General features: G+C 36.0%; 1 protein-coding gene across 1 annotated transcript; it reads right to left on the bottom strand.

Annotated features, from left to right (window-relative positions):
• Positions 1 to 971: 971 nt before the first annotated feature.
• On the bottom strand, positions 972 to 2,801 carry LOC127080222 (ethylene-responsive transcription factor ABR1). Its single transcript, XM_051020550.1, has 2 exons — positions 2,196 to 2,801; positions 972 to 1,906 (listed from the first exon to the last, which is right to left on the bottom strand). Exons 1-2 carry the CDS (start codon positions 2,518 to 2,520, stop codon positions 1,212 to 1,214), a joined length of 1,020 nt encoding a protein of 339 aa, XP_050876507.1. The 5' UTR covers positions 2,521 to 2,801; the 3' UTR covers positions 972 to 1,211.
• Between the last annotated feature and the right edge of the window lie 11,967 nt (positions 2,802 to 14,768).

The following is a 14,768-nucleotide window of genomic DNA, read 5'->3' as shown; positions in this document are numbered from 1 at the left end:
TTGATTTTTATTCATCAAGATTGACTTGAAATTACTCAAAATTTTGAGTTTAATTCCAACATTCTTCTTGTTACTTTTTATGACTTCGAATTAAAAATATTATAAAATACATAAATTATATTTTAAATAGATGACAAAGTATGGCACGCACGAGTTGAAGCCATTGTATCTTTAATGTAAATATTTCATTTTGACCAAAGAATATAAATGTTTCATAGAAAATAATTTAAATGGTCAAAATAAGACTATGCAACCATTCGTAAACGCAGGTGTCACTTCTTCAAACATAATTTTAATAAGCGATTCAGTCAATGGTATGGTGTTACTTATCTATTGCTTCAAGTTATACTCGAAGGTTGTTATGGTTTACTTGCACAACACTATTTTGCTTTTTGGTATCTCACACGCCACCAAGCTATTTTAGTGTGAACGATTATAGCTTAAGTGTGCGGTGCACTTTCTACGGTTCTCTTTGAGAAAGACGTGTAAAAACATAAACGAAACTTTAAAGAGAATATTTGTTCCCTAGTCATTACGTTTCTCCATCGAAAACTTTTCAGTTATTCGTTCTTCGTTTACTTTGTATTATTAGCCTCCTTTGAATAAATCACTATGTCAACCTATGTATTACATCTGTTAAAAGTCAAATTCATGTTTCTAACCTTACTATAAATGTTTGGTGTACGAGTATTTTGCGGCGAAATTTAGACAATGCATCATCTAGAGGTTTGAAAGAAGTTTCTAAGATGATAAATGCACCGAACTAAGTTTGAATTTTTATAGTAACATGTGATGTGATAAGGACTAATTGTAAGAGAAGAATTGTAAGAGAAGAATAAAAAGATGAAGCCGTTGTAACAAGAATACAAATGGTCAAATGTATGATTATCTTGTCATGTGACATGTCTAATGTCACACTAACATGCCACTTTTAATATTACTAAAAGAACTATGAAATATAGATACATGTATAGATTATAGATCATAGTTTACTAACAAACGCCAATTACATAAACATTATCACCATAAAAGATGTCATGAATTATGAATTGATTAACATATAATTTAATGGAAAAAATATTACATGTGTTTGGTCTCTGTCATGTGTCATCATGTGTCAGTGATTTATGTGATTTATAATATCATTTATAATATTATGTATGTGTGTTTATGTGTCTCGTGTCTGGCCCGTGTCTCGTGTCTTTTGTGGTTCATCTTGAGGAAGAAGAGTTGTGATCAGAGGCTGACCACGGTGGAAACTTTGTAGAATAAAACGAGGAAGCTGAAGCATTGGTCTGCATAGAAGAAGAAAATGCAGAAGAAGAAGATGACAAGGAAGAAGCCGGTGACATCGACGACGAAGAAGATTGAAGATGAGAAGCCATAGTAGAACTCATAATCACATTATCATCGTAAACATTCCTAGCTGGAATACCCGAAAACTGAAAAGGATCATAAAAATTTGTTGAAGGTTGTGAATAAGAAAAAGGTCGAGTATGAACAACAGGGTCAGTCGAAGTTGTTATCGAAACAACCGAACTCGGCATAGTCGGCATATTCGAAATATTCCACTGAGTGGATGTTGTTGGAGGAGGGTGACGAAGAGTAACATTTTCAGGAAAATTAAGTTTTGCTTTGTTTCCTCTAAAACGAAGAGCAGCTTCATCATATGCTCTAGCAGCTGCTTCAGCTGTTTCAAATGTTCCTAACCATACTCTTGCTGCTTTGAAAGGATCTCTTATCTCTGCAGCCCATTTTCCCCACGGTCTCTGTCTCACTCCTCTGTATTTTCTCTTCTCTTCTCCTTCTCTTGCCACACTCTCCGTTCTTCTATATTCATACACAGCATTTCCCATTTCCCTTGTTACTCTTGCTGTTGTTGTCCTATTTCTCGAACTTTCTGCATCTGCGTTAATCATAACAAGTATAAGAACAACAAACTTTGTATTTAGTGGAAGGCATAACAAAATCGTCTACTCATAAAATATAGGTATCCGTATTCTTGTGTCTGGTGTCTCCATCAGATGATTGCAAAAAAAATATAATATCATGTCTGATGTTTGTAGATAATTGCAAAAAAGATATAGTGTTGTGTATCATATAATTGCAAAGAAATATAGTATTGTGTCTGGTGTCCGTATCAAATGATTGTATAGAAACATATGAAACATAGAAAAATTAAATATGATGCTTACTTGATGATATCAATATTGTGTTTGATGTCTGATTAGAGACGAATTTGTCATCATCCCTAGTTCTTTTGAGAGAAGAACTAGTAACATAACTAGATGAAGAATTAGGAGAAGAAGACATGTTGATCATATTTGGTTCAAGTTGAACTGCAGTGCTTTGGTTTGGAACATCTCCTGAGACGATATGGGTCAAAGCAGAGATCATAGCAGACATTTCTCTATCTCTATTCATACCAGGAAAAGGAAATAGCATTTCAGTTGACGACAATGTGGGATCATTGAGTTCCCTTTTAATAACTTTGTCTCTTGGATTCGCCACCTTTAACATAAATATATGCCAAGTCTACAATATGTTAACTTGATTTTTGTTTTATTTGCATGGAAAAATATATAGATGATTGAAGAATTTGAATCGCCAAACCCATTAGAATTGTTCGTGTATATATATAAGGAAAGGATTGAAAGGTTCAAATCGGGCTTAAGCCGCCATAGTGCTAGAGAAAAGTCAGTCGGTGGATTAATGAAGGAGTAGAGAATTTTTGCACGAAATAATTAAATAATAGTTGGAAATAATAATGAAATGAAATAAAATAATTAGGCGGTTTGAGAAATTAATATTGGTAATTATAGCATAGATGAATAAATAAAGAATTAGAGAGTGGAGGTGTGAAGGGGAGGTTGTTGCCGGCGAGTGTGGAGAGAACATTCCTGACGGTTGGCAGCTGGTTCGAGCCAATATTAGTTAGTCGGTGAAAAAGGGAAGAGACTTAGCCAATTGGTAGGAGCCGACAGAATGCCGAATAAAATAAAGTAATACAAAAATGTGTCTAATAAGTGTATAGGTAGTGTCTTTCAAATGGTGAGGTAAATAGCTGTGTGTGTGGAGACATTTAGTATTGTGTATACTTAGTATATGTGATTTTTTATTTAGATGTTTTAGATTTAGATATGTATTGGATAGAGACCAAAAGTTTTGAAAATTTTTAAAAATATTATGCAGAACTATATTGATTTTTTAGATTTTTTAAAAATTGATATATTCCATATTTTACTGTTTGAGTTTGAATTTGAATTTTGAAGAATTTATAAAATAAATTTTAAAATTTGAGTAGATTTAAAAACTATTTATATAAAATAAATATAAATATTAAATTTAGTAATATACATTCTAAAAATTTATGTTGATCAGTTGACGTGTAAAAGTCGGAAGAAGTCAGTATGGGTCGGGTAGTAGTCCAAACTAGAGTGTGGATCGACAAAGTTATTATATTGTCGGATTAAGGTTTCTGATGGGTCGAGGTGGAGAGTCTCTTATTGTCGGGTATGGAACCTGGATGAACCGAGACAATGGTTAGACGAAGGGTCCCCATCTAGAAATGATTTCGAAAAGTAAAAAGTCATAACTGAAGGAGAATAGCGATCCAAAACGCAGCGGAAATTAAATTTTTCTCCTTTAGTGATCCTTACGAATGGGCATGATCAGTGATAGACTCGTTACCTCATTTGGCGATTGAAACCTTTGATGCAGATCTAAGGAGCGATCACGAACGTTGAATGGTGACAACGCCTCTATTCAGTCCACAAAAACAGATTCCTTCAGTCTCAGTGCTAGCTGCTACGAATGAAGGCTTTGAGTGTGTGTGTGTGTGTGTGTGTGTGTGTGTGTGTGTGAGAGAGAGAGAGAGAGAGAGAGAGAGAGAGAAACGAAATTTCATCTGAACAAATGCTTCTGCACAAGGGTTCTACTTAAGTGCATTGTACCTTACGATGTTCTACAATTCACTTAAGTGCATTGTACCTTACGATGATTCTTATTTACTCTATCTCTCATCAATCTGTCCTTTTGTGTGTGACCCTGTAGGTTTTTCGCGGCATTGACAATTATATTAAATCACGTATTTAACATGATAAACAGTGAGCGGTATCTAGCAACACATCACTGCTACCCAAGATACGAAAATGTCATGTGATCTGACAAATCCTTTTGTGATAATACTTGTGTGTACAATTACCTTTTTGCCCTTATGTCTATATTGAACACAAGACATAGACCGTGTCATCCTTGTCCAGTTCAATATTGGGCCTGTAGACATTTATCCTGTTACGCAGGATGGGCAAATTCCATCTAGGTCACTCATGTCCCTGAGCATGCTTCGTGAAGTACCCATCAACTGTCTTTATGGTTATCCAGTTACAACAATGTTTGATCAACAATAAGGCACTCAGCTCTACATCTAGGGTCCATTGGGGTTTCAGGTCGAAGGGTGGTATACACCATTATTACCATGAGAATAACTTATGACACTTTGCATAACATTCTATATAGTATTCTCATAGCGGGTCAATTCAGTATAAATATTACTCTTAATATTCATACCTATGTTTAAGACTTGATAACTCCTTATCCATGATCCATGAGATGTGATCATCAGTCTCTATACATAATATTCTTAGTGCTTTAATGTTATCCAACTTCGCAACAAAGCTCGACTACGGATACTTTAAGAATAATATCCTTATGTTTAATGGGATCTCATGATCAAGTCACACTTGATACATTAAACGGACTAGCTATTCTAGGGACTTTATTAAACAAACATAATAAAGAAAAAAAGTCTTTTATTATTAATAAATAATTCGATACAAGTATCAAAAGTATTGGCCTCAAGGGCTTACACCAACAATCTCCCACCAGCACTAGAGCCAATCAAGCATACCCCTAATGCCCATAGATCTAGAACGGCCATCACGCTTCTACTGCGCAAGAGGCTTTGTCAATGGGTCAACAATATTGTCAAGTGTAGGTACTCTGTATATTTTCACATCTCCTCTATCTATTATCTCTCGAATGAGGTGATAACGCCTAAGTATGTGCTTGGATCATTGGTGAGATCTAGGCTCCTTAGCTTGTGCGATAGCACCATTGTTATCACAATAGAGATCAATGGGATCCACAATAGAGCTCACGGCGCCACCGTTTGAGCAAAACACATAAACAGATTGCGATCTAAAGTCATCCTTATCTGTCTGGAAGCGAGCATCGGTGTATCCAATTACAACAAGCTCTTCCTGACCTCCATATATCAAGAATGAGTTCTTAGTACTTCTCAAATACTTAAGGATATTCTTGACAGCTACCCAATGAGCATCACCGAGATCAAATTGGTACCTACTCGTTGCGCTTAAAGCATACGAGACATCTGGTCGAGTACATAACATGGCATACATGATAGATCCTATTGCAGATGCATATGGAATCTTATTCATGTGATCCATTCCTTCCTTAGTTGAAAGGGACTGTGTTTTTGACAGACACATGCCATGTTGCATAGGTATGAATCCTTTCTTGGAATCATGCATATTAAAGCATCTCAGCACTTTGTTTATGTATGTACTTTGACTTAGGCCAAGAACTTTTTGTGATCTATCTCTATAGATCCTGATTCCTAATACATAAGTTGCTTCACCTAGGTTCTTCATAGAAAAGCCTTTCCCCAACCAAGACTTTACTTGTTGTAGGGTAGGAACATCGTTTCTAATGAGTAATATGTCATATACATATAATACCAGGAAGACGATCATGCTCCCACTAACCTTCTTGTAGACACGAGGCTCATCTTCATTCTTAATGAATCCATATTGTTTTACTGTTTCATCAAAATGAAGATTCCAGCTTCTGGAAGCTTGCTTCAATCCATAGATTGATCTTTGTAACTTACATATCTTTTGGGCTTCTTCTGGTATGTCAAATCCTTCAGGCTATGTCATGTACACATCCTCAAGAAGATTCCTATTAAGGAAAGAAGTTTTGACATCCATCTGTCATATTTCATAATCATGATAAGCAGCGACAACAAGTAAAATCCGAACAGATTTAAGCATTGCAACTGGTGAAAAGGTTTCATCATAGTCAACCCCATGAATTTGTTTATATCCTTTTGCAACCAGTCTTTCCTTATAGGTATACCTTACCATCCATGTCAGTCTTCTTTTTGAAGACCCACTTGCATCCTATAGGGTTAACTCCTACAGGAGGCTCTACCAAGGTCCAAACATGGTTTGTGTACATGGAATCCATTTCAGATTTCATGGCTTCTAGCCACTTCTCATACTCGGGACCAGTTATGGCCTCTTGGTAGGTCACATGCTCATCTTGATCCATGAGTAATACATCACCTTGATCAGTTATGAGATATCCATATCTCTCAGGTAGGTGACGTATCCTGCTTGACCTACGTTGGTCTTGTTCTACTTGAGCAGGTTGCTCTTCCACAACTACTTGTGCTTCCTGCTCTAATTCGTCCATAGGTGTATCAATTCTTTGTGATTCTTGATTTTCTTCAAGCTCTACTTTCCTCCCACTGATTCCTTTGGAAACAAAATCCTTTTTTAGGAAAACTCTAATTCGAGCGACAAACACTTTGCCCTCAGAAGGATTGTATAAGTAATACCCTTTTGTTTCTTTAGGATACCCCACAAATAAGCGTTTGTCAGATTTGGGCTCAAGCTTAGTTGATATTTGTCGTTTCACATAAACTTCGCAACCCCAAATCTTCATGTAAGACATATGTGGTTTCTTACCACTTCATATCTCATATGGTGTCTTCTCAACCTTTTTGGATGGAACACGGTTAAGTGTGTAAGCTGATGTCAATAGTGCATGTGCCTAAAAGGAGTTTGGAAGATCGGAGTGACTCATCATTGATCGGACCATGTCTAACAAGGTTCGATTTCTTCTCTCAGATATGTCGTTCCATTGGGGTGTTCTAGGAGGAGTAAGTTGGGATGGAATCCCACACTCTTTCAGATGGTCATCAAACTCTAGGCTTAAATATTCACCACCTCGATCTGATCGTAGAGTTTTAATATTCTTACCTATTTGGTTTTGTACTTCATTCTTGAATTCCTTGAACTTTTCAAAGGACTCTGATTTGTGTTTCATTAAATACACATAACCATATCTACTGAAATCATCATTAAATGTGATGAAGTACTGAAAACCTCCTCTGGATGGTATGTTCAATGGTCCACATACATTAGTATGTATGAGGGCCAAAAGATCATTAGCTCTTTCACCTTTTCCTGTGAATGGAGACTTTGTCATCTTTCCAATTAAACAAGATCTGCATATCTCATATGATTCATAATCAAAAGAGTCCAAGAGTCCATCTTTATGGAGTTTGGAAATGCGTTTCTCATTTATGTGGCCTAATCGACAATGCCAAAGGTAAGTTGGATTGAACTCATTAGGTTTCATTCTTTTAGTATTAATTTTATAAATAGGTATTTCAAGATCAAGGACATATAGTCCATTGTTCATTTGTACAGTAGCATAGAATATATCATTCAAATAAATGGAGCAACAATTATTCTTTATTATAAATGAAAAACCAAACTTGTCTAAACAAGAAACGAAAATAATATTCCTGCTAATTGCAGGTACATAATAACATTTCTCTAACTGAATTATTAAATTACTAGGTAAAGTCAATACATAAGTTCCTACAGCTAAAGCAACAACCTTTGCTCCATTACCAACTCATAGGTGAACTTCACCTTTTGCCAAATCTCTACTCCTTTTTAGCTCCTGCACATTGGTACAAATGTGAGAACCGCATCCAGTATCTAATACCCATGATGCAAAAGTAGATAAATTAATTTCAATAACAAAAATACCTGAAGTTGAAATCTCTACTCCATTCTTCTTATCTTCCAGGTACTTTGGCCAGTTTCTCTTTCAATGTCCGGTCTTACCGCAATGGAAGCATGTGCCTTCCTTTTCTATTCCTCCACTAGGCTTCAAAGTAGGAGTTGTGGGTTTGGGTTTGGCAACTCCCTTGCCTTTCCCTTTACCACCCTGCTTGGTGGGTCTTTTGTTCTATCTCTTTCCATTTTCGATCATCAGAATGGACTTCCCTTTTGACTTCAGATTCTGCTCAACAGTTCTTAACATGGCTATCAGTTCAGGAAGAGATTTTTCCATAACATTCATATTGAAATTAAGGATAAATTGGCTGAAGATATTTGGCAATGATTGCAAGATCAAATCAGTCGCAAGTTCTTTTTCGAGGGGAAAACCCAACCTCTCAAGGTTCTCCATATATCCAATCATCTTGAGCACATGGGGACCTACAGGGGCTCGCTCAGCTAACTTTCCTTAAAAAAGGGCTTTTTAAACTTCAAACCTTTCATGCCTTGCCTTCTCTTGATAGAACATCTTCAGGTGTTCGATCATATCAAACGTTGCCATGTTCTTATGTTGCTTTTGTAACTCTGAGTTCATGGTAGCTAGCATGAGGCAAGTAGTTTCATTCGACATGCTTCTTATAAGCATCTCTTTCTGCCTTAGGTGCAGAACTAGGAGGTTCCTCTTCAGGAACAAGTTTCTCCAAGACATACAGCTTTCTATCATGTTTGAGGACAATCCTCAGATTTCGGTGCCAATCCAGAAAATTTGTCCCAGAAATTCTTTCCTTATCAAGGATTGATCATAAAATGTTATTAGAGATGTTTGTTGTCATGGTAATCTACATGAAAAATAATGAAAATATAAGTTTCACTAAAATAACATATTTAATTAGACCTTTAATTAAATATGCTCCCACTTTTTTACTCAAAACAAATGTCCCTCACCATTTGATTCGGAAAATTCCGTTGGAAGATTTTCTAGTGGGTCGAGATCCACATTTCACTTTTTTTTAAGTCCGCGTAGGCGGATTACACAAAACTAGGTTATTTAGGTAGGAACTCCTTCCAATTGTATCTAATATAACTCTCGAATATTTTAGTTGAGTGAATAACTCTTTATTCCAATTTATCATATGGATCATTTTCAACTCTTGCTTCTAAACATATATAATCTTATTTTAATTTGTTTAGTTATGTTTGACCCATTGTTTTAGAAATTGAATATTACAATTATCCCATCACACCTTACTAATATAGAACATGCACCTCGCGTAGGCGAAACCTACATTATTCGATACTAGTCTTGATGAGTGCTAAAACTTGGAAAGCATAAACTTAATATTTAATTTGAGGGAATTTTCAATTATTCTGATCTCACCGGCTTGTTTATCATATAAATCGTCTCTCACATGCATCAACATACATTCACACGCATCACCATACATACAAAATGAAATAGCTATGGCCCCTAGCGCAATTGTTCTCCCAAGCCAATGAGAGAACCTAAGCTAACCTAATAACGATCTAAGCTTCTCCAAGCAAGATATTCAAGGTTGTCCTCCTTTGATATTGTATTCTTCTCTTTCTTCATAATATTACATTACATAAAAGAAACTCGTTTTACATACGAGGGAGTGAGATGAGAAAAGAAGTTACATTAAGAGATTAAAAGAGAGGCACGACACGCCGGTCGTATTCTAAAATCCCAAAACAAAATAAAGGAAAACTAAGGCCATAACCGATCACCACAAGACAATAATAATAAACACATTATTATTATTATTAATTTAAATTCTGTTAATTAAATAAACTAAATTAAATTTCGGCGACTGATCACACTACGCAGAGTTAGTCGGAGGTTCCGCTAAATTTTAATGAACAATTCATTTGAAATCGACGTCGATTTTTGCATCAACACTTGATACTTTAAAGCACAACTCTTACGCAGTCACAAGCTTAATCGCATAACTCTCCGACAATACAACGCTTGTACCGTTATGAACCATAATGTAGCAATTTCATACCGTCACACACACCTCGATTGTTAATTTAGTATGATTGATCAACACGTCATTGCTTCACCATACTTTCGTCGGATTCCGAAGCAAATGACCATTGATCGCTTAAAGGAAAACAACCATTAAGTGTTTGAATGAACTAAACAGAAACAATATATCATATATACCGTATTTTGCATCAGAATTTCTTATATCATATATATAACTTGATCGATCTCAATTGTGTAACCTATGGACGATCGATGTATCGCTGCTTCACCATACTAATGTCGGATTCTGAAACATAGTCAACATCAATCATCCAAATCATACACATATGATGCCAAATTTAATTACTCGTTTATTATTTAATTCATTCTGTCTTTTAATCATATTAATACATAAAATACAGAAAATAAACAGCTATCAGATGCATGGTTTCATAAGTGGCTCTGATACCACTAAAGGAGAATAACGATCCAAAACACAGTGGAAATTAAAATTTTCTCCTTTATGGATCCTTACAAATGAGCATGATCAGTGATAGAATCGTTATCTCTTGTGGCGATTGAAACCTTTCATGCAGATCTAAGGAGCGGTCACGAACGTTGAATGGTGACAACGCCTCTACTCAGTCCACACGAACGGATTCCTTCAGTCTCAGTACTAGCTACTACGAATGAAGGCTTTGAGTGAGAGAGAAAGGAAATTTCTTCTGAACAAATGCTTATGCACAAGGGTTCTATTTATAGAACCACTTGTGGTGGTTGTAAGCTAAAAATCCCACTTAAGTGTATGTGGCCCATATCTTATGATATACCAAAATCACTTAAGTGCATGGTACCTTACCAGATTTTGTATTCTACTTAAGTGCATCGTACCTTACGATGTTCTACAATTCACTTAAGTGCACCGTACCTCACGGTGTTCCTTATTTACTCTATCTCTCATCAATCCAGCCTTTTGTGTGTGACCCTGTAGGTTTTTTGCGACATTGGCAATTATATTAAATCATATATTTAACATAATACACAGTGAGCAGTATCTAGCAACACATCACTGCTACCCAAGACACGAAAATGTCATGTGATCTGACAAATCCTTTTGTGATAATACTTGTGGTATAATTACCCTTTTTCCCTTATGTCTATATTGAACATAAGGTATAGATCGTGTCATCCTTGTCCAGTTCAATATTGCACCCATAGACATTTATCCTGTTATGTCGGATGGGCAAATTCTATCTAGGTCACTCATGTCCCTCAGCATACTTCGTGGAGTATCCATCAACTGTCTTTATAGTCATCCAGTTATGGACAACATTTGATCAGCAATAAGGCACTCGACTCTACATCTAGGGTCCATAGTGGTTTTAGGTCGAAGGGTGGTATACACCATTATCACCATGAGAATAGCTTATGACACTTTGCATAACATTCTATATAGTATTCTCATAACGGGTTAATCCAATATAAATATTACTCTTAATTTTCATATCTATGTTTAAGACTTGATAACTCCTTATTCAAGATCCATGAGATGTGATCATTAGTCTATATACATAATAGTCTTAATGCTTTAATGTTGTCCCACTTCATAACAAAGCTCGACTACGGATAATTTAAGAATAGTGTCCTTATTTTTAATGGGATCTCATGATCAAGTCATACTTGATACATTAAACGGACTAACTATTCTAGGGACTTTATTAAACAAACATAATAAAGAAAAAAATCCTTTTATTATTAATGAATAATTCGATACAAGTACCAAAATTATTGGCCTCAAGGGCTTACACTAACAATAACGTCTCCATAATTGTGGGGGATACAGAAGTTGGGGAAAAATCATTATGTGATGATTATGGAAGACGGAAGACGTTATTCCAAGTTCCATTAGCGATGAATATGAAGAAGCACTCCTTTAAGAGCCATTGATGGTTGAGGGAGTATAAAAAGAGACTTCCTCCAAGAGGAAGAGGACAGACGATAACGACCAGAGAAAAAACATTTATAGACACTTAATAAACCATTTGAGGCTTCCTGTGACTTGTATCAGGGAAGTCAACCTTTTAGTGTTTTTTAGCAAGAACATTTGGCGTCGTCGTTGGGCCTTGGTAATATTTTTCCAGACCACACAAAAATCATCACCCAACTCGGCTGTGCGATGTCTGGATCATCTCCCAGCCAAAATGATTCACCTTCGCCACCATATTTAACCCAATTGCTCGTAGTGGTAGAGGCTATCCGTCAACAGAATGAAACATTGTAAGATACTGTCCATATTTTGCAAACACATAGTCAATATGATAGGGATACACAGGAGGAGCTTCTGGACTTACAACCATTGTCTGAGGTGATTGTTGAAACAGGGTTAGAGTATCGGGTTTTGTTATCGTCTCCACAGGGATTATGTGATATTGTCGCTGTTCGACAGTTGTTAAGTTCTTAACTTATAGTAACAAGTCGGTTTTAGTTTTCGGTTACGGTAGCTTGCACAAAAAGTAAGAAATTGCGGTAAAAGTTTTGGTTTTACGATTTGAGAAAGATTGTCAAAGTTAGGGTTCAACGATCACTATGCATGCATATGTTCGATCAAACAAAACTCATAAACTCCATTAGATGATAAACACATCCACAAAGTCCTCCCAATGTGTTTATCTCTAACACACATTGTGGTTTTTCCCATTTTGATCCATTGTTGATCTCTCACACAATCTATCAAAATGACAACTTTTAGGTTTAACTTTTTTAGTGAACAAACTCATTCATTACTATCTCTAGCTAAAGAACAAGGATGGATGAAAACCTAGGTCAAGAGTTGGAAAACATCTTTCAATCATAAACCAACACAAAGAGTTATCAATAAAACAAGGTTTTCACCATACATTCATCATCAAAGAGTTTACAAATGAAGATCAACCCATATACATACAAAGCTTATGATCATCTACATCTAACCTTGACAAAATGAAGGACTTAGCTACTCATTTTCATGGTAGCTTGAACAATAAGTTTCGGAAGAAGGTTGATCAACATCCGAGTCGAAAAATCGAGATTGGATGGGAATCCACCTTCTTTTTGTAAAATATTATCAAGAGAAGAAGAACAATGAGAAAATGGGTTTCTAGGGCACAAAAATCACCTCTAGCAAGAAAACAAGTGAAAAGATGATGAAAAATATCTAAGTGTCCTTTCCAAAAAGTAGCCCATGCTACTTATAGTACTGGTTACTGAGCTGTCATGCTCGCTACGCGAGCAGAATGGTTCGCCTAGCGAGCCCCAAAATAAGCCACCAGAGTAGCCTGCGCCCAGAGGAAACATCCCAGAAAAGTTGCATATGTTCGCTAGGCGAACAATCCTTCGCTAGGCAAAGCCCTCGCTTCTCTCATTCGCTCCAGCGAGCCTTGATGAATTTGCTATTGGAATTGCTCGCTACCTGCTCGCTGGATGCTCGTTACCTGCTCGCTGGATGCTCGCCTAGCGAGTACTTGGCTACTTCCCTCGCCACAGCGAGTTCTGAAGGTTTTACTACTGGAATTGCTCGCTGCTTGCTCGCTGGATGATCGCCTAGCGAGTATTTGATAGCTTTGGTTATGTCCAAGTCTGGGAGTGTTCACTGGCATCTCGCTGAGTGCTCGCCTAGCGAGCACTTCGCTACGTGGCTCGCCTAGCGAGCTTGCTGATGTTTGCATTCTTTCTTGGTTCCTTTGCCATCTTTCTTGTGCTTTCGTTTTCTACTCTTTCATGCCTAATTCATGCACAATAACACACAAATTAAAGGTACCAAGATCATTTCCATAGTATTGCAAATCAACAAAAGCAAGGGCGGTTTCGAACACTTTTTCGACAAAAAGGAGTGAAAGATGCCCATATTTGATAGCTCAAATAAGCACTCTTGGGCATCTAACAACTCTCCCCAACTAGATTCTTGCTTTCCCTCAAGCAAAGTATGCCTCTTGAAGGACAAGAGGATTTGCTTAAAGAAAAATATTTCTCCAAAATCGGATAAAATGGCTCAAACACAAGAGAATCAACCAGACACAAGTTCCCAATGGTTAGAATAACACAATACACAAGAACTAAAGCCTTATAGCAAAGAAAAACATGTATCAATCTACAACAATGTTATCCTGAATGAATCACCCTATCTCTCCTCTTCGAATAAGGATTAAAGAAATTACGCATTTGCAACTGCGGGGACAATTTCACTCTCCAATAAACAATGCAAAAGTTAATTCAATTCATACAATGTCTAACAATTATAAATGAAAATGCGGAAGCACGAAGATCACTAAGGTCTTTTCCGGTTGTAGCTTGGTCAGGCTTACAAACAAGGGTCATATCTAAGGCCATTGAAACGAACTTGCCGATGCAAAAGAGACATTCACTCTACAAGCTATTCACACATCTCAACTTCGTTTCAGTTGTTTCTCATTTGAAACCTTCACAACTCTTATTTCACAACTCAATTTTGTTTTTCACTATTTTTCTTCCAAGCAAGCATTCATTTTCATTTTCTCTTTTTTTTTCTTTTTCTTTTCACATCGTATTCACAAAACAGATGTTTCTCTTTTCTTATATATATATATATATATATATATATATATATATATATATATATATATATATATATATATATATATATATATATATATATATATATATATATATATATATATATATATATATATATATATATATATATATATATATATATATATATATATATTAATGCTTGCTCGGTTATTCAAGAGTTGTGGCACCTATCGATTCTCATTTTCATTCTCCCCAACTTATCTTTTACTCACCCCAAGTGAATGCTCTTGACTTTTTACGGCAAAAGAACAATTATAAAAAATTTCAGGGTTTCAAGAAAAAAGATTTTGACA

The sequence above is a fragment of the Lathyrus oleraceus genome, chromosome 5 (genome assembly GCF_024323335.1).
Source record: "Lathyrus oleraceus cultivar Zhongwan6 chromosome 5, CAAS_Psat_ZW6_1.0, whole genome shotgun sequence".
NCBI classification, from domain to species: domain Eukaryota; kingdom Viridiplantae; phylum Streptophyta; class Magnoliopsida; order Fabales; family Fabaceae; genus Lathyrus; species Lathyrus oleraceus.
This window is presented reverse-complemented; position numbering and strand designations above follow the sequence as displayed.